The sequence below is a fragment of the Capronia coronata genome (genome assembly GCF_000585585.1).
Source record: "Capronia coronata CBS 617.96 chromosome Unknown acBCG-supercont1.5, whole genome shotgun sequence".
Lineage (NCBI taxonomy): Eukaryota > Fungi > Ascomycota > Eurotiomycetes > Chaetothyriales > Herpotrichiellaceae > Capronia > Capronia coronata.
This window is the reverse complement of record NW_006912897.1, coordinates 759,444-784,427: the sequence shown is the minus strand read 5'-3', so window position 1 is coordinate 784,427 and position 24,984 is coordinate 759,444. Positions and strand designations below refer to the sequence as shown.

General features: G+C 52.5%; 3 protein-coding genes across 3 annotated transcripts; 1 reads left to right on the top strand and 2 right to left on the bottom strand.

The window, feature by feature from the left end:
* Window positions 1–163: 163 nt before the first annotated feature.
* On the top strand, window positions 164–1,360 carry A1O1_05952 (branched-chain amino acid aminotransferase; the record flags this gene model as incomplete). The annotated part of the gene is made up of 1 exon (XM_007726835.1): window positions 164–1,360. The coding sequence occupies one exon, from the start codon at window positions 164–166 to the stop codon at window positions 1,358–1,360; it is 1,197 nt and encodes a 398-aa protein (XP_007725025.1).
* A 917-nt stretch (window positions 1,361–2,277) lies between these two features.
* A1O1_05951 (uncharacterized protein) lies at window positions 2,278–20,928 on the bottom strand (the record flags this gene model as incomplete). The annotated part of the gene is made up of 1 exon (XM_007726834.1): window positions 2,278–20,928. One exon carries the CDS (start codon window positions 20,926–20,928, stop codon window positions 2,278–2,280), a length of 18,651 nt encoding a protein of 6,216 aa, XP_007725024.1.
* A 1,288-nt stretch (window positions 20,929–22,216) lies between these two features.
* A1O1_05950 (uncharacterized protein) lies at window positions 22,217–24,067 on the bottom strand (the record flags this gene model as incomplete). Its single annotated transcript, XM_007726833.1, has 3 exons — window positions 22,217–23,721; window positions 23,775–23,925; window positions 23,993–24,067. The coding sequence occupies 3 exons, from the start codon at window positions 24,065–24,067 to the stop codon at window positions 22,217–22,219; spliced, it is 1,731 nt and encodes a 576-aa protein (XP_007725023.1).
* Between the last annotated feature and the right edge of the window lie 917 nt (window positions 24,068–24,984).

Sequence of the window (24,984 nt, the reverse complement as noted above, 5' to 3'; positions counted from 1 at the left end):
TCTTCATCTGTGACCACTGACCAGGCTCTCTACAAAGACTATATTTCGAGGCCGGCGTCACAGTACATCACCAGACCCAAAATTGTCGACAGGAGCAAGACGACAGCGACAAGCGATAGCGACATCTCGTCCAAGAACAGTTCTCTGCCTCATCGACTTTAAAATGGCACCTCCACCACCTCTGGCCAACATAGACTGGTCCAAACTAGGACTCACCGTCAACGACAGCGTCAACGGCCACATCGAAGCAACCTTCTCACTCGACACGAACAGCTGGTCATCGCCACGGTTCGTGGCTGACCCCTGGCTGCGCGTACACGGGCTATCCCCCGGGCTGAACTACGGGATGCAAGCGTACGAAGGACTCAAAGCGGTACGCACGCCATCGAACAAAATCACCATCTTCCGGCCGTCATTCCACGCCAAACGCATGAGACATTCGGCCGAGACGGTGTCGATGCCGCCCGTGCCAGAGGAGCTGTTCATGCAATGCATCAACGAAGCCGTACAGGGCAACGCCGGGTTTGTCGGCCCCGCGTCGTCCAATGCGGTGCTGTACATCCGGCCCGTGCTGTTCGCGTCGGGCCCGCAGCTGGCGCTCGAGGCGCCCTCGACCTTCACGTTCGCCGTGTACGTGCAGCCGGCGACGACGTACCACGGCGTGCAGCCCCTGCCGTGTCTGATCCTAGAGCAGTTCGACCGGGCCGCGACCCGGGGCACCGGCCACGCCAAGATCGGCGGCAACTATGCGCCCGCCATGAAGTATTCGCGCGAAGCCAAGCAGAAGGGGTTCTACATGACGCTGCATCTCGACTCGGCTACGCAGAGCTACATTGACGAGTTCAGCACGTCGGGATTCATTGGTGTATTAACCAAAAAAGAAGAAGATACCGAAACTGGTATTTCGCAAGAGAACCCTACTACCACCACTCTAGTCGTTCCAGACTCAAAACAGGTCATTGACTCCGTCACAAGCGACAGTATCCAAACCATCGCCAAATCGCTGGGTTACAAGGTGGAAAAACGCCCCATTCACTACACCGAGCTGGCCCACTTCAGTGAAGTCCTCGCCGTGGGCACCGCCGCTAGTGTATTGCCCATCGCCGCCATCGTGCGCGAGAGCACGGGTGACAAGTTCGTCTACTGTCCCGCGGGCAAGCCTGGGCCGGCGGCCGTGGAGCTGGGTGCCAGAATCACCGCCTGTATTCGCGGAAAGGTGGAGGATCAGTATGGCTGGCTGTACGAGGTGCCTTTCCCGGAGAAGAAGAAGGAAGCTCCGCCGAAGCTCAATATGTTGTCTATCAATGGAATCCAAGGGCCGAGTGAGGAGGAGTTGAGGATGTTGACCAGTCCCATCTAGAAGACCAGCCCATAGCTAGAATGTCAGACAATTCATTTGAAAATTGACCCTTTCTAAACAGTTGAAGTGTCACTTGTTTTGTCAATCATTTGTTTATAATCTATTCATTCATTGATCTAGATTTTCCCGAGCATACCACCCTGGACGAGGCATGATTGATGGCGAAGGATGGGAATGGGGATTCAGATTTCAGAGTGAAGTACCCAGGTATCAACCCTTAGGTAATCTCAGTCATGTCTGTATAGTCCCATCACGTCCACAACGTTGTGTTTTCATCCAACATAGAACCCAGGCCACTTTGATATCAATCGAGGAATCTTTTCAAGCATTTCCATCACCTTCAATACTTATGAGGTTCAGACCATCACAACGGAGCATTCTCCAGCCTCCTCCTTACCTGGAACAAGGAACTGTTGAACGTTGGAGTCTCCCAAGGCCTACTTGGCATTTCCAGCCTTGTCAAAGTCGACCCTGCTCTGTGTATTTAGTTGGGGCCTTCCCCAGGCCCCTTTGATAGAGATCAAGGGACCTTTCACACTTTGACACAGACTTGGTAGGGCTGCAAAGTGAACGCTCTCTAGGTCTTGGAAAAATAGATAAAGGATGCTCTTACCGTTCACTCTCATGCTTGGAAAAAAATGGTGTATTCTACCATAACCTGCACTAGGTGAATATAGACATATCTATTTTTCAAATCTATAACTAAATCAAACTACAAAGACTACCTACTGGAATCGACTTGCGAAACAGAACCTGATCCTGTACATGCGCCCAAGAAATGAATATAACTTCGTGCGAACCCTGCAAACCCGCAATACTCCAAAAGAAGAGACCATTCCTACGCCTCGCACAAGGACCGAGATCATCACGCCTCAAGATCCTCTACCTCAAGATCTCCTACCTCATGATCTCCTACCTCAAGATCTCCTTTCCAGCACATTGACCATCTCAGCCAGTGTACTCGCATCAATAATCTCCTCGACCGTGATCATCCCCACTCCATCCATGTCCAACCTGGCAGCCAACACGGCCGCCGCGACAAGATCGCCTCCCAATCCAAAAAAGTCGTCATCGTCTCCTAACTTGGCGACCTTGTCTTTTGGCAAGCCCAGAACTGCACGCCACGCCTTTACCAGCTCATCTCGAATGCTCTTGTTGGATCCGATGGGTTCCCAACCGTGGATGCGCGATGCCACAGAGCCGATCAAGCCATTACCGTTTGCATGTGATGTGACGCCATTTGTCCCCAAGTGCGTCGAATGAATGGCGATAGGTATGCTGATGCTGGCGCTGCTCGCGTGCACCGTCGTGTCGTTGACAGTTCCGGTGGGATCTTCGCACATACTCTCGATTGTGTCGCATAGAGAGTCAATCAGGAAATTCCGTAGGTCTTGCTTGATGGCTCTGTCGGAGCAGATCAGAAGCACTTCGGTAGTGCCGTCCTTCAAGGGCGTAGTCTTGATAGCTAAATCGGCCTCGTCGGCTTCCGGACAGAAAAAGTCAACCTTGTACCGAGTACCGTTGACGTCGACGGTGCTCTCTTCTTCAATGTTTTGATGTTGCACGATGCTGCTCATCCTAGTGTACTTGGGCCAGGCTGTACATTCTCGAACAATGGTGCGGCTGCCCACAGCTTCATACGGAAGACTGGCGGCGTGTTGATCCTGCAGGGCTTCGAGAAGCTGCAGATTCGTCATGCTCTTGTCCAGAGTCGCTCGGACTGGGACTATGCTGATGCAGCAGCCGACCACCTTTTCGATGTCTGGGACGTCTAGATTGCGGCCCGACACGACATGTCCAAAGACGATATCGGACGACCTTGATAGCGAAGACAGAACAATACTCCAGCTGGCCTTTAGGATTGTGGCAAAGGTGATGCCGTGCGAAGAGAGTGAAGGTGTCGAAATGGCGCGCTTGGTGACGGTGTTGTAGACGTTGGAGTAGGACGGCTTCGAATGCGACACTACATTCGTCATATTTGCACCCTTGAGTAGGGTTTCCCAATAGCCATGAGCTTCATCCTTGTCCATGGAACAGAGGCCTCGCAGGTAGGCCGAATAGGGCTGTAACGGTGTGTGGGACATCGTACTCTCAAATGCTTCACGGAGACTCTGCCAGATTCGTGGTAAGCAGACACCGTCGTATTGTGCGTGGGAAATGCGCATTATGATCCGGTGGTGATTGCTTCCCACCTGGGTGACGACGAAGAATTTGAGAAGGGGATCGGTCAACTTCGTAGGGAGAGCCGCATCGGCTTTGCAAAGTCTCTCCGTAAAGTCTGCAATGTCTTTGTTTGTTTCCTCAACGTCAAACGTCACCGCCAGTTGTTGGAGCACGACCTGGACAATGTTGTTTTCATGAAGGGCGAATACAGTCCGTAGGATCTCATGTGCTTCGACGAACTTTGTCAGAGCCTCTTTGGCCACCTCGACGTCAAGTGGTCGGTCAGAGACTCCGTCTAGCCACAGATAGTTGCGGAAGCCACGTGTTTTCATCATGGCATGGGCCACAGCGGTTTTCTGAAAGTCGGTCGCAGGTAGGACGTCAACTATGTTCGCTTTGGGCGTTTTGAGTTGCACTGCCATTTCTTCGACAAGCTTTCTGGGATGCGTCTGGCTTAGGAGAGAGAACGGTTCATAGGTAGCTGCTCCGTTGGCCATAAAGTGGGTACGGCCGTCGAGCTCTGCTGCCAACGCCGACAGAACCGGGCTGCGGAAGACATCCTTCACCGAGAGTGGCAGGCCTTTCTCGGCGGCAGCTCCGACCAGCTTCATTGCCACGATTGAATCACCACCAAGCCTGAAGAAGTGGTCGCCTCTACCAATGGTGGCTGGACCGACCGAAAGAATCTGAGCCCACAGATCTCGAAGCATGAATTCCGTCGCGGTGGTTGGCTCCTCCTTTGTAGCATCTTCGAGACCATATTTGAGGCTCTGTTCTCGACTCAAAGATGCTGCGAGGTCTCTCAAGGCTCTTCGATCAGCCTTGCCGTTCATTGTCAGTGGCACCTGTGCCATAGGAATGAAAAGTGTTGGCACCATGTACGACGGTAGTGATTCACTCAGAGACCGTTGAAGTCTGATGAGTTCTTCTCTCTGGGTGTCATCCATGTCCGCTACCTTTGCCGGGCCACTCACAGTCGTCCTGTGGAGGAATGCCACAACCGCTTGTCGTCCGCCCTGATTCTCTTGTCGCACCGCATCAACCGTGACGTGGGCGAGACCAGGCAGATTGACACGGATGGCGTGTTCAATCTCGCCCAGCTCTACTCGTTGTCCACGGATCTTCACTTGCGTGTCCTTGCGGCCGACGAAATGTATCGTGCCATCGCCATTGTAACGGACGAGGTCGCCTGTGCGGTAGAATCGTCGCGGAGCTGCGCCGTCCTCGGCCCTAGCCCATACAGGGTTTGATACGAAAGCATGGGCCGTCTTCTCCTTGTCTCCTAGATATCCACGAGCCAGAATGGGACCTTCCAGGAGAAGCTCCCCGACGCAGCCGATTGGCACCAAACGGTTGTAGTCGAGCGGATCGGCAATCCAGTACAGGGCTCCTATTGCCTTCCCGAGATCAGCTGGGTCGCTTGTCGCTGTTGCTGGAGGAGCCCCGGAGCAGTACACAGAGCATTCAGCAGGGCCATAGCAAACAATAAGGTCGAGCACACTGTGCCACTTGGCTATGGTATCTCTAGTACTTGCCTCGCCTCCCAGAACCAACTTGCGCAAGCTGGGTATCGCCTGAGCTGGGAGTAGACTGGCAACCGTGGGGGTCAAGAATGCCCAGTTGCATTGGAATCGATTGATGGCCCCTGCCAGGTCGTTGATCCGATCGTGCTCCGAAGGGACACAGATACACCCGCCTCTTTGTAGAGTGGTGAAGATATCCGCGCAACTCACATCGAAGGTATAAGCTGCAAATTGGAGTAGACGCGTATCAGGGCCAATGTCCCATTCAGTGCCATGGGCTTTCGAGCTCGAGCAAAGGCTGCCATGCTCGATCACAATTCCCTTGGGTCGGCCAGTCGAGCCTGAGGTGAACAGAACGTAAGCAGTGTCTCTCGGCTTGATGCCAGGAAGCTGCTCGGCTTTGGCAGGGCTGTTTTCTAGTATCTTGTAGAAGCCTTCGTCGATCGACACAATCTTCAACCCTTCAATGTCACTGAATTTCTCCCGGAATTGAGGTGCAACAAGCATGATCGTTGCTCTTGCATCTTGAATGATAAGCTCCAGTCGGCTGAGGGGATGTGCGGGATCCAGGTTGACACAGCCGCCACCTGCTTTCATCACAGCCATTTGTGAAACGACAGCCCATCTGGATTTCTCGAAGCACAAAGGTACGAGAACCTCGGGTCCCACCCCGTTGTCAATCAATTGAAGAGCGAATGTCGTGGACAGTCTATCAAGCTCGGCGTAGGTAAGCTGTCCGTCCCATGCATCGATAGCCAGGGCTTCTGGCCTCGCTTTCACTTGCTCCGCGAACACCTCTGGCACGGTGGTCTTGAGTGTCTCCGGATATTCCTTGTTCCAAGTTAGAATCTGTGTCATGTCGCCTTCACTAAACATGGTGATGTCTCTAAGTTTCATGGTCTCAGAAGCATCATTGAGTTGACGCACGACATGCTCAAAATGGCACAGGATGCCCTCCACACGGTCATTCGACAGAATGGACTTGTCAAACCGTGCCTCCAGATGAACTTCCTTGTCGTCCAGACTGCACTCCATGATCAGTGGATAAGTGTCGAAGTTCTTTAGCGGGGTTGCCACTTCCTCTGCCCCGAGAAGCTCATTGTGGTGGACGTCAAATTGAGACCTCGGCTGGACGACAAATATGTTTTGGAACTGGATGGCGTTGGCTGCCTCCGTGCTGACCCTGGCTATATTTTGCAAGCCGAAGTGTTCGTAGGGTATCATCTCAGTAGCTTGGTCCTGAACGTTCTTGAGGAAGCTCAAAACCGGCACCCCGTCGTCCAGAGTCACCCTGACGGGTACGGTCGTAATGGTAGGGCCAATGATCTGTGCGATATCCGGCACAGGACAGTTCCGTCCTGAAAGTGTCACACCAAAAACGACATCTTTCGAATCGGCATATTGAGAAATGCAATAAGCCCACGCTGCCCGCAGAAGAGCTGCCATAGATACCTCTGAACCAGCTTTGCGCCTGATCGCCATCGAGTGGTGGGCTTCCTGATCTACCTTAATGCGGTGTGATGCAGAAGGCTGTTCTGGAAATGTCGGAGGCTTTTCTCCCGAGAGATATTGTTTCCAGAATTCGTGCGCCGTATCCGGACTTGTGTCCGACAAGTACCGGATAAATCTATTGAAACCTGGTGTAGTCGGTGCCGTGGACTCGGCATAATACGAACGGACTTGCTCCAGAATCAACGGCACTGACCATCCGTCGTACATAGCGTGGTGAGCGGTCCAAATAAAGTATCCGTCATTGGTGATGGCGTAGCGGGAGAGTGGACGGCCATATGCCATTTCTTCATCCTGATCTCTTTGCAAATATTCTTCCAGAGAGTCGGCCGATCGCCATGTGAAGGCGCCCCTGAGAAGAACCTGTTGAGCGTGACCGGAAGCGGTCTGGACAATGGCGGTCCGGAGAATGGCGTGATTTGCTATTGTCAGCTCCCAGGCTGTCTTGAATTTGGCCATGTCCATCGAAGCATGTAGTTTGAACACTTTTTGCGCCACGTAGGCTCCAGGGTTGACAATTGACAACACCATCAGGCCTTCTTGCAGAGGCGTGCATGGATAGCAGTCTTCAACTTGGTCCTTCATGACTTGGCACATGGATGCTAATTCTGCCACAACGTCTTTCACAGATGTGACCGGCTGCAGAAGAGCAAATGGTGATAGGTGCTCCAGGCTGAATGGAGTAACATTTGTCCCTGCAGTTGCCGCCATGTCTGACAGCACGGGATTCTGGAATATGTCTGAGACAGAAAGTGACATTCTAGCGGTAGACTTGGCCGCAAGCCTCATGGCCATGATCGAGTCACCACCCAGGCGGAAGAAATTGTCGTCGGATCCGATCTGGGAGATGGGAATCTTGAGGACTTCTTGCCAGAGGCTGGCAAGTTCCAGCTCACTCTCGGTTGTAAGGGGCCGCTTGAGAGCGTCGGACAAGGAGAAGATGTTCAAATCGTCGTCAGAAAGGCGGGAAACAATATCACGGAGTGCCTTTCGATCGAGCTTGCCTGCCGTTGTGGTGGGCATCGTGCTGATTGGAATATATAGGGAGGGGATTTCGTATGGCGGTAGCAGGCTGGTCAAACTCTTCCGCAGTTCGGCGATCTTGTTCTTCAGGGCCTCTGACGGGTGGAAGAACGTGGCACTATTCTGCGGATGGTTTGGAAGGCTTACAAAGGCAGCAAGGGTTGCTCGCTCCTTCTGACCCTGTGGTTCGACCACTTCGACCGCAACTTGAGAGGCATCCGCGAAGCTGGCCTTGATGTGGTGTTCGATTTCGGCGAGTTCAATCCGTTGCCCTCGGAGCTTGACTTGTGTGTCACGTCGTCCAAGGTAGGTGATTGTTCCGTCAGCATTGTAGCGGGCCAAGTCACCAGTATTGTAGGCGCGCTCCTTCACACCATCGACCATAGGCAGGAAAGGTGGACTTTCAATGAACACACTATCTGTCTTGGCCTGATCATTGAGATAACCCCGGGCCACGGTCGCGCCAGACAGAAATAGGAGGCCGACTGCTCCGACTGGGGCGAGTCGGCTCGGGTTGTCGAGCTGCACGATCCATGCTTGTGCGCCGACAGCTTTGCCGAGTATATCGTTGCGATCTTTGGGGCTTTTGAAAGTCTTCATGACGGCGAAGACGCAAGTTTCGGTCGGGCCATAGCCGTTCATCAAACGGAGGTTGTTGGCCCAAGTCTCAATATTGTCCTTGCCTAACGCTTCACCACCCAGAATAAGCGTCTTCATTGTCGGTATTTGCTCCGGTGTCAGGATTCGAATGAGGGATGGAGTCATGAAGGATGTGTTCACTCGTAATCTGTTGATGAATCCTGCGATATCGCTCATACGCTCGGCATCGGATGGAACACAAATGCAGCCTCCATAAGCAAGGGTGGTGAATATTTCCAGGATACAGGCGTCGAAGGTGTAAGCCGCGAATTGATACATTCGGGTGGCCGGACTGCAGCCAATTTCTGCTCCATGATGTACGATACTACTGCTTACGGCAAGATGTGGCAGGACAACGCCCTTGGGCAGACCAGTCGATCCCGACGTAAACAGAGTATACGCGACATCGGTCACGGTGACCGAGGTGTTTGGTGCGTCCGTGGCTTTGCTAGACCATGTTTGGGAGGCAGCACCGACAGTCAAAACTTGGTCCACAAGCCGTGTTGCGCGGCCAGTTGAGACTTCAGATGCCAGAGCGAGCTGGCTACCTGTTTGTGCAACAATGGCTTGAAGTCGATCGTCTGGGTGAGCTGGATCCAAGGGTACATAGCCGGCGCCTGCTTTCATGATCGCAAGCATGGCAACAATTGCCCAGGCGCTCTTTTCGAAAAGGATCGGGACCAATTCGTTCACCTCAACTCCTGTCGCAAGCAACTCATGAGCGAGCTGGGTGGACTTCCGGTCAAGCTCGCCGTAAGTGAACGTTCCATCCCAGGACTCGACAGCTAATGCATCAGGACTCCTGCAGACATTATCCTGGAAGATCTGGTGCACACATCGGTCAACAGGAGCAGGGTTGTGTCGGTTCCATGTAAGAATCTGTTCGGCGTCATGGTCGCCGAAGAGGTCAAGGGGCGTGACCTTCGACTGGGGAGTCTCAAGGATTGAAGTCAACGTCGTGAAAAGGGCATTTGCAACATTCGAAGCCTGGCCATCGGAAAGCCTGCTAGTAAAGTAGCTCATGTGAACATGAACACCTTCTTCGCTATCGGCGACGCTGATTGAAATATCATACTCGGTTGGATCAACGCCGTCCAAGTAGCGAAGTGAGACGTCCCCTTCCTTGAAGTCTCCGTGAGTTCGGCGTTGGAAACTCAGGACGGTGTTGAAGAGGGTTTCCCCGGCAAGTCCGAGCTCATGTTGGATCTCGGCAAGACTAGTGTGTTGGAAAGGCAAAGATTTCGAATATTCGTCTTGCAAGTCCTCAAGTATATCCGCAATCTTCCTCTTGCCGATGCGATTGAAGTCGAGAGAGCAAACGAGCATGTTGATGAACGCGCCAACGGCGTCCTCAATTCCGGCCACTGGGACTTCACGACCTGATGTCAGATAGCCGAAGCAAACTTGATCGTCGCCAGTATACGTCCGTAGGACAATACCCCAAGCCAGACGGAAGATGCTGGCCAGTGTAATGTTGTTCTGTTGGCAAAAGTCACGGATGCGTGCTGCATTTGGACTCCGCACAGGCATGTTGTGGAGGTATCTTGCAGGTGTTGCCTCGTTGTCCGTCAATACCGGGAAATGGCACGGTCTGACATCGCTCAGGTTGCTGGACCAGTATTTCAATGCTTCGTCTCGTCGCTGTGAACTGATGTACGCAATGTAGTCACTGTACAACGGTCCCGGAGTGTTTGCAAGTTGACCCTGATACGCTCGAACCCATTCAGATATCAAAATACTCATCGATGTTCCATCCACGAGAGCATGACTTATTTCGAGTTTCGCAAACACTCTTCCATTGCCACCTGTCAATACAGTGAGCCGATGTGGCGGCGCAAATGCGGCATAGTCAAGATTCTGCAAAGAGTTCAAATAGACAACGGCTTCTTCCGTTGGTGCGTCGACGATGGAAATATCGGGTGCGTGCATCTTGAGCACAAGTTGATCGTAAGGTTGGTCGCTGATCCTCTGAATGAACACTGTTCGGAGGGCTTGATGACGCTCAACGACTAGCCGCCATGCCGCGCCCAGTTTACCAACATCGATCTGGGACTTGCTGTCCGACAACACTTCAACAATGGTTTGGATCTGATATGCCCCTTGTAGTCTGTTCTGGCTCAAGAGGATGCCCATTTGCATGGGAGAGCAGGCGTAGACGTCTTCAATGCCATCAACATCAATCTGCATCTGGGGCAGCTGCTCCAGTTCGAACTTCCTGAGAGATTGATAGTTCGTGGCTAGAAGGGGAACGTCGCCTAAGGTCAACCTCCGCTCGGAATTCTTGAGAGCATTGGCCATCTCGATGACAGTCGGCTGGTAGGAGTCCGCCCATGCTTTGATCTTGTCTTGATGCTTCACATTGCGATTGAAGATGATGGAGAAATGTGCTTGGCCGTCCAGTACGTAGACATTGATCTCAATCAATGCAAACCGCCTGACATGAGGCCCAACATCACCTTTGTTGAATGGCTCTGGTTGTAGTAGCCCGGTGGACTGATCCCGACTTTGATAGACGCCGAGATAGTTGAACAAAATCTCAATAGGAGTATGTCCGGCAAAGGCCACTTTACCGCGCTTGTTGGAGAATCGAGAGTTGAAGTAGGACCACCCGTTACGCGGAAGCTGCTGTCTTTGATCCTTCACTTGTCGAACAGTATTGATTATGGCCGGGCTCTTATCGGACGTGACAAACAAGGGGAACATGGTCGTAAACCAGCCGACCGTCTCGGTGATATCTATTTGGGAATGCCACGACTCACGGCCATGACCTTCGCAGAAGATCGCAGGCGAGGGCCGTCCAAAGACACTACTGAAAGACTGGAATGCTGCCGCGAGGAAGACATCAAGTGCATCCGTTCTCATGGCTTGGTGGCAGCCTCGCAGCAGAAGCTCGGTATCGCCCGGGCCGATGTCGAAGCTGATCTCCTCTGTTTCGCCGCGAAGATTGGAGGAGCCGGACATGGACCAGAAGTCGTAGTCTGCGGCTGGAACAGCATATGGCAATGCCGCTTCAGGCTCCAAGTTGGCACGGGCATATTCGGCTTGCTTCTTCAGCCAGGAGTTGAACGGGAACGGTTTCTGGGTCGATGGGGATATCCCTGTGGTGAGGCACTCTTCCAACTGACGTATGATGACTCTCCAGGACACCAGATCGACAACAAGATGGTGTGCAACAAGAAAGAGAAGTTGGGACTTTGGCGAGATATTGAACAATTCGGCAGCAAAGACTGGTCCATTTTCGATATCAAGCCCACCTTGTGACTGCTCTGCCAATAACAAGGCCTCTTCACGGTTGCTTGCACTGCGCACGCGGACGCGGTACGAATCAGCACTGTGGGGAGGAACCACTTGTGACCAATGTCCGTTACTATCTTTTTGGAAGCGTGCTCGAAGCATGGAATGGTTCTGGACGATCTGATCGATAGCTTTGGAGAACTTGTCGTCATTGAGCTGCCGCGTCACGTTCAACAAGAAGCTCTGATTGAACTGGTTCAACTCCGCCTTCGTCGAGCCATGCGTGATTTCGGAGAAGTACATGGTCTGGATCGGAGAGAGCTCGAAGGGAACACCAAACGTTTCATCGCGTGAGAGGTTTTCCGGAACTGATGATTCAGCACTCAATGCCAGTGCTGAGATTGTCTTGCTGCGGATGACATTCTTCACGGAGACTTTGAGGCCTTCTTTGCGACATTGCACCACAAGCTGCATGGCCAAGATTGAATCACCACCGAGGTTGATAAAGGACTTGCTGAGATTAACCTGTGAGACGGGAATATTGAGGACACTCGATATGATCTTCTGGATTTGTGCCTCTGGCCCGGCCGCATCTGTCACGTCAAACTGTTCCTCTTCGATGTCAAGGGCATTGGTGTATGTCTCGTATGTGAGCTCCTCAACCCATCGAGACACCCTGACTCTGTCGACCTTCTTCGAAGCGGTAAGAGGGAAAGCTTCGACTATGAGCCAGACTGAGGGGACCATGTAACCTGGTAATTGACCTCGCAGCTGATCTTTCACCTCTGAAAGCTGAGCTGATGCTCTTTCACGCGTGGTTCTGTCTGCAATCGTCCGTGGCTCCTGAGATGCCATTGTCACCTTGGTGAATTTCGAAGGCGCAACCACCGCAATCAACTTTCTTTTGCAGATGCCCTTCTTCGGCACCAGAACGACTGCGTAACGTACTAGATCGTTCCCTGCAATATGGGCCTCGACCTCGCCCATCTCGATACGTTGGCCGTTAAGCTTGACTTGTCCGTCTTTCCTGCCCACGTAAATGACGGTACCGTCATGGTGATACCTGACCAGATCACCAGACTTGTACATGCGGATAGATTCATATCCCGACCCCCGCCAACTCGGGGCAGTTATGAAGGCTTGCATTGTCTTCTCCGAATCTAGGTAGCCTCTGGCAAGGATAGGACCCTCGATCAGTAGCTCACCGACAGTTCCAATTGGTGCGAGTCTCTGCGTGTCCGAAAGGTCCGCCACCCATAGAAGGGAGCCATTGCCGCCGTTACCCCTGCTGATTGTTGCTGGCGAGTTGCCGTGACCAAGGTCCGCCATGGATGTCCAGATCGTGCACTCGGCCGGTCCAAAAGAATTAATGACACGCACATCGTCTTTCCACACATTCACGATATCGTCGCGCACCTGTTCCCCTCCGAGGGCAAGAGTACGTAGGCAGGGGACGTCGCCGGGTGTCAGCAAACTGGCCATCGAAGGCGTCAAGAAGGTCCAGTTGACTCCAAGGCGATTCATTGCTCCGGCAGGGTCATCGAGCCTTTCGGATTCGGAAGGAATACACACACAGCCTCCTGAAGTGAGGGTTGTAAATATCTCGGAGTTGCTGGTATCGAACGTGTATGCTGCAAATTGGAACACACGGGACTGCGGACCGATACCCATATCCTTGTTGTATGTGACCATCGACGTAAAGGAAGAATGTGTCAGGCAGATTGCTTTCGGCTTTCCTGTGGACCCGGACGTGAAACAAATGAAAGCCGCATTGTCACAAGTTGACGTGGCGGTTAGTCTCGAGGTCGTCGGGCGTAACTCTTTGAACAGGGCAGCATCGACGAGCACGACGTTATCAACAATGCCTTTCAATTTGTCGGCATATATGGCAGACCCAGCAAGTGCAAATTTCGCGTCGGTTTCCCGCACAATGTTGGACAAATGTTGTATCGGGTGTGCAGGATCCATGGAGGCGTAGGCACCACCAGCCTTGAGTATTGCCAGCATGGATATGATGGCAAATCTCGATTTGTCGAAGCAAAGAGGTACTTTCACCTCCGGACCAACGCCGAGATGGCGCAGATGGTGAGCCAAGATTGTAGAGATCTCGTCAAGCTCTCTGAATGTCATGTTACCATCCCATGCCGCGATCGCAGGTGCATCCGGACGGTCTGAGGCATGTTTAGCCACGTCCTCGTGGATCATTTCTTCGACCTTGGCTGGAGCGACTGCATTATTGTTCCAGAGGAGATGCAGCTCTCGATCCTGCGGGCTTAGCAGATCCACCTCCGATATCGACGTCCTCTTCTGGTCGAGTATCTGGCCGAGGACCTCGGAGAAGGTGGCAGCCACCCGGTCAGCCTGCTCGCCGGATAAGAACGTACTCCAATAGCTTATGGAAGCTTCGATCGCCCTGTCGCTGGAGGTTATATTGACGCTCAGATCGTACTCAGTCGGATCGTTTCCTTGGAGATAGTCGATGCTGATTTCACTGTCGGATTTGATGCCTTCTGCCATAGGCCGTTGAAGTGAAAGTATAGTATTGAACATCCCGGTCGAGTTGAACCCCAAAGCATGTTGGATCTCACCAAGAGAGGTGTGCTGATGAGGCAAACTATCGAGGTAGTCATGCTGAAACTTCTTCAGTGCCTCGGCAATCACCACGTGGTTCCCAGTGTCGACTCTGCAAACGAGCATATTGATATATGGTCCAACCCCGTCCTCGACGTTGGGCACAGCCACATCTCGACCGGAGGCGAGGAACCCGAATAATACATCATTCGAGCTACTGAAAGCGCGAATCACCAGGGCCCACACCAGCTGGAAAACGTTGGCTAAGGTGACACCGTGATTCCGCGAGTACTCGAGAAGTGCTTTTGTGGTAGACTCAGAGATGGCCACCTTCACGGCTTCAAGGGTCTTCGTGCCGACGAGCTCATCATTGAGAGCGGGAAATGCCGAGGGCTCTGCCCCTGACAAGTAGGTTTTCCAGTGGCTCAGAGACTGTTCCTTGGACTGTTCTTGAAGGATAGAGATATAGTCACGATAGGGCGGGCCAGCCGGCAAAGGCTGCTCATAGCCTGCAGCCAGATCTTTCATAATGACAGCCATTGAAGCGCCATCAATCAAAGTGTGGCTGATCTCCAGATTGAACACGACTTTCCCGGGCATCTCACACACCGTCAGCCGATGCGGCGGCGTCTTTTCTTCGTAGTCGACAGGATTGGTGTAGGGATACTTGGTCAGAGCCTCGAATGAATCGACAAAGTCAATCCTAGGGGAAGCATTTTTGAGGACAAACTGATGAAACACACCGCCTCCGGACCCGCTCTCAACGAAGACAGTTCGCAAAATGGGGTGCCGATTCACAACCCGTTCCCAGGCAGTAGCAAGGCGTTGCGGTGTAATGACCGCGTTGGATGAGGATGGGCGCGCTTCGCATATGACGTAGAACTTGTAGTTGTTGGAGGACTGGGCTTGACTGATCAAAATACCTTGCTGCATGGGCGAGCAGGGATAGCCATCCAATATATCATCGAGGCCGGCCAGACCAATCTGCTGGGCTTCTCGGTCTAGCAATGCCACGTCCGTTTCCGAGAGCATCGTGAATGCGCCTGTGTCGCCCGAGCGGTCAGTCAGTGCATCACTCCGGCTGACAACTTTGGCATTTGAGGCGATTTGGCGGATTGTTTTGCTTAGCAAGATATCTTTGACGGTAATGGCCATGCCATTTTCTCTGGAGCGGGCCGAGACTTGCATTGCTGTAATTGAATCGCCCCCAAGACCCACGAAGCTTTGTTCCATGGATATCGCATCACCAGGGACACCCAACACAACGCTTATCACGGCACAAATGCTGTCCTCGGCCTGAGTAGTTGGAAGGCTTATCTCTTTTGAGGGTGCCGATGACATGATTTCCTGCCCCGGGATTGACTCCAGGCTTCCGATCCAACGCGAAACCCGTGACCGGTCTGTCTTTCCATTCACAGAGAGCGGAATGGCCTCAACGACCAGCCAGATCGAGGGCATCATGTATCCTGGAACTCTTTCAGACAGGTGAGTACGGGCTCCAGATACTTGATCGACTGCGGTGTGACTGCGGGAGAGATCCACGAATCTGATATCGTCGGTATCTGATGCGGTAGGCAGCTCTTTGAGGGATACAACGGCAACAAGTTTCTCCTTCACGGGACCTTCTCCGGAATATAACACAACCGCATTGGCTATATCGTTATAACTCAGGATATTGTGTTCAATCTCACCCATCTCGATACGCTGGCCATGGAGCTTGATTTGGAAGTCGCGTCGGCCGATGAAATTGACCGAGCCATCTGAATTGTACCGCGCCAGATCACCAGTCCGATAGAGCCTGTGGCTTCCACCCCCTGCAAGGGATGGCATCCAAGCCGGGTCGGAGATGAATGCTGCATTTGTCTTCTCCTGGTCTTTCAGGTAACCACGGGCGACGATAGGTCCTTCGATAAGCAACTCTCCTATGCAACCGATGGAGCAGAGCTTGTCAGGGTTGCCTATCTCGGTGATCCACATCCAAGCACCAAGACCGAACCCAATGTTCGCAGGAGATGTTCCCTTTGGAACTGGCTGAAGGCCAGTTGACCAAACCGAGCACTCAGCCGGACCGTAGATGTTGACGAGGTAGAGCCTATCAGCCCATAATGCAATATTCTCAGCTCTCACAGCTTCCCCACCAAGTGCAAGCACTTTGAGGCCGGGCACATCGTCAGGATGAAGGATACTTGCTACCGATGGGGTGAGGTAAGCGACGCGGACATCCATTCGATTAATCACCCCAGCAAGATCGTCCATACGTTCTTCTTCATTCGGTATGCAGAGAGTGCCTCCCAGCATCAAGCAAGTGAATGTTTCGCCAATACTGACGTCGAAAGTGTATGACGCAAACTGGAGCACTCTGGATCCTGGACCGTATTTCATGGCTGGCCCGTGAGCGTGTGCACTGGTGACCAGGGCATGGTGCTCGAGGACGATGCCTTTGGGTTTCCCCGTGCTTCCCGAAGTAAAAACGACAAATGCAGCATTGTTTGGTGATGCCGTCCTGGAGTTTGCCTCGATCTGGTTTGCACGGCTTGGCGTGTCCAGGAGTGACTGTTCGACTACCACAACATTGTCGACCAATCCTTCAAAAAGGCTTCTGTGTGCGGGAGCAGTGACCGCTAATCGCGCACCACATTGTCGAATCAGCTCTTCTCTGCGTCTCTGCGGGTGGGCCGGGTCGAATGCCACACATGCGCCACCGGCCTTGAGGACTCCAAGTTGTGCTACAGGTGTCCACACTGATTTCTTGAAACTCAGGGGAACAAGGACTTCGGGACCGACTCCAAGTACGCTCAGGTGTGCTGCAAGGGCTGAACTGAAGTTGTCTAGTTCTCGGTAAGTGAGCTTTCCATCCCACGCATCGATGGCTATGGCTTCAGGATTTTGAGAGACTTGGTGGGCAACTTGTTCGTGAATACAGTCGGGAATATCTTCCCAGTCGTGCACATTCCATGATTGTAACTGCTCTTGGTCGTGTTGACTCAACACTGGCATCTCGCCAAACACGCTGTTGGGTTGTTGGAGAATAGTGGTGATCACATGCTGGAATGTGTGGAAGACATTCTTCGCCATGGCGTCACTGATCGTTGAAGTGTAATGTCGAAGATTGATATTTATCGATTCACGAGAGATGGCAACGTTGACAGAAATGTCGTATTCGGTACAGTCCACCTCGTCCACGATTCGAAATGCAATGTTCCCTTCGCCCTCGGCTGCTTGGATAACCTCGCCCACGGCACTCTGTAAAGACATGATGGTGCTAAATAACGGTTCTCGTATCTGAACCTCGTGTTGAATTTCGGCGAGAGAGCAGTGTTGATGTGGCATGCCTTTGAGGAAGGAGTCCTGGACAGACTCCACAAGCTGGATGACTTTGCTAGACGTTGGCAGCTTCAATCGGCAAATCAGCATATTGATGTACGCCCCTACGGCATCTTCGATATCAATGACAGGGGCATCCCGACCGGCGGATAGATAGCCAAAGGAGACATCGTCCAAGCCCGTGTAGCACTTTAAAACAATGGCCCACGCTGTTTGAATGACACTGGACGCCGTGAAGTTGTGCTTCCGGCAAAACTCCTGAAGTTCAGTGCCGGCGTGAAACTGAGCACTGACTTCATGAAGTTCGTGTGGCTCAGGCTTGTCGTCGTTGAGTATTGGGAACTGGCATGGAACCACATCTTGAAGATAGTCTTTCCAGTATTGTAGACTGTCCGTCTTGTCCAATTGTTGCAAATAGCCGATGTATTCGGAAAATTTCATTTCCTCTCGTGGGTCCAGGCGTCCAGAGTATGCTGCACTGAGATCCCGGAACATGAGGAGAACGGACAGTCCGTCAATAAGAGCATGGTCAACCGCTGTCATGCAGTAGGTCTTATCAGGCGTCTGGTAGATGACAAGATTAACTCGTGGCTGATTGGAGGCAGCAACAATGTGGTGGCTGCGTGCGAGTTTGGACACTTCGGCCAGATCCTGGCACCTCACAACTGAAATAAGAGGTATGGCAGACTTCAGCACGACTTGGTCATGGGACGAAACTTCGGAAATGCTTCGGACAAAGACCGTTCGCAAAGAAGAATGCCGCTGGAGCACAGATTCCCAGGCCTGCTTGAGACGGCCGATGTCAACACCACCCAAAGCACCTACGATCTCGCAAACAATGCGCAGCTCGTAGTTGGCCACGTCTCGGCCTTGACTCAACATGATGCCACGTTGTATGGGACCAAGAGGATAAGCATCTTCAATCTCATCTTCCGGCAGATTCAGATGCGGCAAAAGATGCACACGAAATTTCGCCATGTCGTAGACAACAGGAAATGATTGCACGACTGGATTCGCCTCAGCACTTGTCCGACTGGCAAGCTCGACCAAAGTCTTGCTCTCGATCATATCTTTGACTGATACGTGTATTCCAGCCTGCCTCAATCTGGCTAGGAGTTTCATGCCTAGAATGGAGTCACCACCATTGTTGACAAAGGACCTATTGAGGTAGACACGGCCGATTGGGAGTTCCAGAACATCGCTGCAAAGCTGCAGAATCTGCTCCTCTGTTGGATTTGATGGCTGTGGAGATTCTTCTGCCCCAGTGATGGTATTATACGTGGTTTCATCCATATCCACGGCCCATTTCGTTACCGAAACCCGGTTGAGTTTGCCGGAAACGGTGAGAGGTATTGATTTGACCGGAATCCAGACAGTTGGGACCATATATGCGGGCAAATGCTGAGAAGCGTCTTGGTTGATGGACGCTATTGAGTTGGTGATCGAAGAATCAGCTGCGTTGACAAGCTCCAATTGCCCGGACTCGTCATCATGTGTCGATTTGAGGGACATCACAACTGTGAGTTGATTCTTACAAGGACCTTGGCGAGGGAGTGTGACCACGGCTTGCCGAACGAGGTGATGCACAGCAATGTGATGTTCAATCTCTCCGAGCTCTATTCGTAGTCCACGCAACTTGACCTGTGTGTCTTTTCGTGAGATAAAGTTGATAGTTCCGTCGTGGTTATATCGTGCCAAATCCCCAGTCTTGTACATTCGCCTTGATGCACCAAAGCCCTGCTTTGGAAGCCAAGGGAGGTCGTCGATGAAGACGGCCTCTGTCTTGGCTGGGTCTTCAAAATAGCCTCGAGCCACAATCGGCCCATGGACGAGGAGCTCTCCTGGAGCGCCAGGCGGAATGAGCCGCCGGTGGTCCTCCGGATCAACGATCCAACACAACGCGCCGAGCGGATATCCGATGTTTGCTGGATCAGTCTGCAGGTGTAGTCTCGGGTTTCCAGTTGCGGCGATTGAGCATTCGGTCGGTCCATAGCCATTCGCCAGTTGTAAGTGCGGAGACCACGTCTCGACGTCTATCCGTCCCAGTGGCTCTCCTCCCAAAACCAAGAATCGCAAGTTGGGGACCATCTCCGGCGTCATCAGCTTGACGAGAGATGGTGTGAGAAAAGCCCAAGTGACGCCGAACTCCTGGATGCAGCTTGCGGGCCCTTTGGCGCGCGATGCATCTCCAGGGATGCAGACGCAAGCCCCAGTGATGAGGGATGTGATGACTTCAAGGATGCTGACGTCGAAAGTGAAAGAAGCTAGTTGGAGAATTCTATCGGTGTGCAGCATTCCTGACTCTCTCTGCTGAGCCAAAGCTCCCGTGAGGAATTGTCGATGTTCAATGACACAACCTTTGGGTTTACCCGTAGACCCAGAGGTAAAAATAATATACAGCATATTGGAAGGGGTAACAGAACTCCGGAGCGGTTGATTCGGTCTGGGTAGGCTCTCAGTTGTGGTCTTGTCCACGATCACAACTTCAGCCTCCGTCCACTCCCACATTTCGGAGTATTCTGGAGCGGTCAGCATTATTTTCGATTTGACCTGGCTTTGGATCTCTTGCAGGCGTGCCATGGGATGAGAAGCATCGAAGAAGAGTATGGTTCCGCCCGCTCTGATAACAGCGATCATCGCTACCACCGCCCAAGCTGACTTAGGAAAGCACAGAAGTACAACCACTTCGGGGCCCACGCCTTTGGATTGCAATTCATGCGCCAAGGCATGAGTCAAACGATCAAGGTCTTCGTATGTGAAGCTTTCATCGGACGAATGGACGGCCATGTTGCCTGGTCGAGTTTTGGCCTGCTGTTCGAATAACTGTCCAACGCATGTGTCGACAGGACTCGGCATTTCGCTATTCCACGAGAACAACTTTGCCAAAGATTCTGGATGCACCAAATCCAGGTCGGACAATTTATGAGTCGGTTTCGTGATAATTTGACTGAGGGCTTGCTGGAAAGAGGCGGCAATATCCCGTGCCTGTGACTGCTCGATACAGGACGTTGAGTAGATTAGGCTTGCTGTGAGACTTGCTTTGGACAGCTGAATGTCCATTAGAAGATCGAAAGGTGATTCAAGCTCGGTGATAGGCATAGTTCCGAGGCTGATTGCAGTTGTGCAAAGGGGTCGGCCATCCGTAGCTTTCAACGCAGGAATATCAGTAAGCTTTGCGGCTCGAAATGGCCTTGTCTGCTCCAGGTTTTGCTTAACGGCCTCTGAGATTGCCGGGATTGTGTCGGCACTGTCTAGCGAAGCTGAACAAAGTGTCGCGGCACCGTTTTGGCTGTCCTCGTGTGTCAAACCAAATGACACCGCTGCGTTTCCGGTGTAGATTTTCAGAACCAATGCCCAGGCAACAGCGAGCACGAGCTCAGAACTCGAGATGTGTTGATCACTGACATTGTGCAGTCGTGGTAAGAGCCCTGGTTCAATGGGGAGAGACAGTCGTGCAGTACCTGCCGCTGCTCGGGTTGTGTCGACAAGTGTAGGGAAAACGCAGGGTTCGGCTTCGACCTGCCAACGATCCCAGAACTCCACTCCATCTTTTGCTGCTTCAGAGGTCAGTAGGGCACTCATATCTTACCTATGCGCTTTTTGCGCGTCACGAAGTTGCTGCCGCGGATCAAAGAAATTGTGAGTGAAGGGGATAGTGTTCGCGATATTGCGGCATATGCTGTACAAACGGTTTGGTGATCGCGAATGCGAAGATGACCAAACAGCGACGAAGACTGGAGTCTGGAGGTGGGCGTGCAAGACAGTGCCTATGCGTGGAATCAACTAACACAGCAATATCGATCTGTTGTTATCGCGAAGGTCTTTGTGGCTTCAGTCCACCAGCAAGGCTGCGGGCAGCGTGCACGGGATTTCGCATTGCCAGCCGAGGGAACAGGAGATTCTGCGTAAGACCTAACGAAGCTCAGCTTGTGCCACAATGGCCCCTAGACCTTCTCACTAGCGGTAACATCATGCAAAGGCCTGGGATCTGCTTGCGGGACCGGTCCCAAGGTAGAGGTACCTAGCACTCATACCATACAGGCATGGTACAGTGGATGGTAATTCTCGAAAGGAATGTAATGACCATATTGACAAGGATGACAAGGATAACAAGGTTCAAGGCAAACTAGGTGAGCAGTAAGGCCGACTGTCCAGGAACATGTCAGCCCTAACATTGATTGGGGTAAACTAGCTAGAACGGGTGACGGTAGCGCAAAAGTGCCTCGGGGCCAATGATGAGCCAGGTGGAGGCGATAGCTCCCGTTGTTGGGCCGCATTTTATTGTGGCCGGCCTGACGCGAGGCTGCCGCCCCTGATTGTGATATTTTTGGACCTGTTGAGTAAGCACTGCTCTGCAGAGCGTAGACCTCTTCAAAATTGATACATTCCACGTGACAGGGGCAAGCGGCCGAAAAGGCCTGAGTCAGTCCTACCTCTTTCCTCACCTTGTATCTCTAGCCTGGTCAGTGCCGTCTCTGGTCCCTGAGGCTGTTGCAGCAGTAGTACCGAGTAGTCGTTGGTTGGAGAATCTACATACTTTGCCTTGAGCATCGTTGTGGCGGTGGCTGTATTACCAGGGTCTCCAGGTCTCTCTGCCTATTGTCTTTCGCGGAGGATGGTCAGAAGCGAGGAGAAGTTGCACCTTGAACGTTAGAGCTGATGTTCAATTTGAGGTTGCGGTGCGTCGCGCCAAGATTTCAGTCACGTGGCTACGCGACGCGTCGCGGGTGCGCGTCCCGACCGAACGGTCAACCTGAACTTGAACCTGATAAAACATCACACGCGTGTAACCGGGCATGAAGAGATAGGTTCATTTACTCGTTCATGGTTCTCATGCCACGCTACAGTCCCTATATACACCAGCCCTTTGCTACCGCTCGTTCTTCCACATTGCTGAAAAATCAATCGCGGGCGAGCTCGCAGAACGAGGCCGGACTCCTGGTCGTAACTGGGTGACAATTCTGGGCAGCTGCATCTTCGGCCGTGTGTGCACCGGTGAGTTCAGTATGTCGCGCTCCTTGAACAGCAGCATAGGGCCCATCTTTGACCCTGTGATATGGTCCTCGAGCGGGAACTCGCCCGCGAATCCCCATCCTTTCAGAGTCTCATCATTGTCGGCAGCTTTGAAGTCATACCTGAAGATCGCGTATGCCACGGCCAGACTGAGCTCCACCATCGCCATGCCTTTTCCGACACAGCCTCGTGTGCCCACGGAGAAAGGACAGAACGCCGAACGCGCTCGCTCCACGCTTTCCTTTGTGTTGCCCGATTCGCCTTCTAGCCACCGCTCCGGCCGATATTCGAAGGGCGCAGGATAATACTCCGAGTTGTGTTGGATTCCGTAGATCGGCACGCCCAGCTCGACCCCCGCTGGAAAGAATCTGCCATCGACGACAGCACCACCTGCCTGCACTTGACGGGACAAGGAAGACCCTGCTGGTGGCGACATGCGCAGCGCCTCGTCGATACACGCTCGCAGATAGGTCAGTTTGGCCAACGTCGGACCTGTCTGGATCTCGTCTTCGGATTCAAATGCATCCCTGACCTCTCTCTTCAGCCTTTGGTAGGCGCGAGGGGTGTGAGACAGGTAGAAGAAAATGGCAGCGAGTGCAGTGGATGAAGTGTCTGCGCCTGCCACACAAAGGGTGGTGCTCTCTGCCAATAGCTCCCGGGCCGTCAATTTATCCCCAGTGAGCGGATCATGCGACGACCTCAAGATGGAGACCACCGTCCTGGCGATTGGCGTACATTCCGGTTTCATGCATTGGTCGACTAGTCCTCCAACGAAAGTGAGAAATTGGTTCCGAGCGCCAATCGCCTTTGGGAAAAGCCAACGGTCAATGCGACCAATTTGGCGGATGATGGGACTCTGGAGCAAGACACTGACGCGAACGTTGGAATGCTCGATTGCTTCTGGTATTCGACGGTGGATTGCCGATGTGAGCAGGTTGTATCTGATACCAAAAATCACGTCGCCCATGATGTCGAACGTCAGCCAATTGAACCAATTCGACATATTTCGCGGCGGTGTCCACGAGTCCCTTGGCCCGTAAGCTTGGCTCATCGGGCTCATCGGCTGCTCAAGCCCTAGATCACGCTCGTCGGTGGCAGTCAGGCAATCGAAGCATTTCTTGATGTGCGCCATGATTGTAGGCTCATGCGACCGGAGGGCTGCGTCTGATAGACCTTGGGAAATGATGCGGCGGCGACGCGCATGCTCGGTTCTGTTGATCATTGTCAATGTGTTCGCCGCCCCGTGGCGGAGCACGCGATAATTCGGACTCTTTTGGAAATTTTTCGATCCCATGTATATGTCCTTGAGCGCGTTTGTGTTGTCGATGTTCAGCCGGTTGGGTGCATAACGAACATGTGGACCTGGAACCCTCAAGTCAGCGAAGCCATGGCCCATTGTCTTTTCGAGTTCATACCATAGCGACGATGCTGCCGCCACATGTCGACATGAATGTCGCCTTTCCATGCATGATACGCCGCATATAAATCTGTGACTTTGGCAAGAGGAGGACCGGGATATTTGGAAAGAGGATGAAAGTATATGCGACGGACACAGAATGCTATCAACTATGTGAGGACAATGAGTGATCTGCACCAAAAGAAGCATTTGGAGGCAGTGGAAATTCAGACTTACAGTCAAAACGGCAATCACAGGCAGGATCGAGAAAACACGCAAAGTGCTCTGAACTGCATACAAGACAAGACCCATCTTGCACAAACGATCCAACTGTTCTGCAATGCTACGATCGTCGATAATGTTGAACGTGTTGGCTGCGAGACAGCGACAGTGAATTGTATGAAATTGGAAGATCGAAATCCAGGTTGTTGCACCAAACACCGATCAGTCGGGTCACTTGTGGCTAAAAGATATTGTCCAGCAGCTTCTGAACCGATCAGCATCTACAAGTCCATTCTCGACACTCACGCGAGAAGTGACCTAAGCATTGGTGCGCTTGTGATGAAGTGGACCACATGCGCCTCAGTGTGGTGGCAGCACTTGGGCCTCAGCCTCGGCCTCAGCCTGTCTCTCGAAATGGTCTTTTCTCAGCAGAGCTGCTCAGGGATCCGTGGCGATGACACGCCGCTAGGCGATGGGCCCAGATGCGGCTCAATTTGGGTCGAGGACTTGCCAACATGTTAAAATGTCGGTCATACAACAAAGTAAGCAGTGCTACAGTCATGATGAACAGTCACCAACCTGATTTGACCTTCGTTATAGATTCTGTCAGACAAATTCATTCTGATAGCCCTGACAAAGCCCCGAATGCTTAGCATATTATATTACTTTGAGGGCTTCAATCTTTCCTCCACTTCCAGCAGCCGCAATAACCTCCAGCGTCAGCCTCTGAAGAGGGCGAACAGCTCGGAGATACCAGGTAAGCAGACTATCTTCAAGCGCAGCTTCGCCACGTAGCGTTTCCACATTTTGCCTGCAGCTCTAAATATGACATGTTCTATTTCAACTGAGGCTAAGGGTCTCGCCAGAGTACATTGGAAGAATATACTATGGAGCGATGTACGACGCCCTTACAAATCCCTGTCGAACTATCTCGACGTCTTTACAAGCCTCAACCTGGGGGCGGTACGGTACATTGAAACCAGATACCGCCATGTGGAGATTGGGTA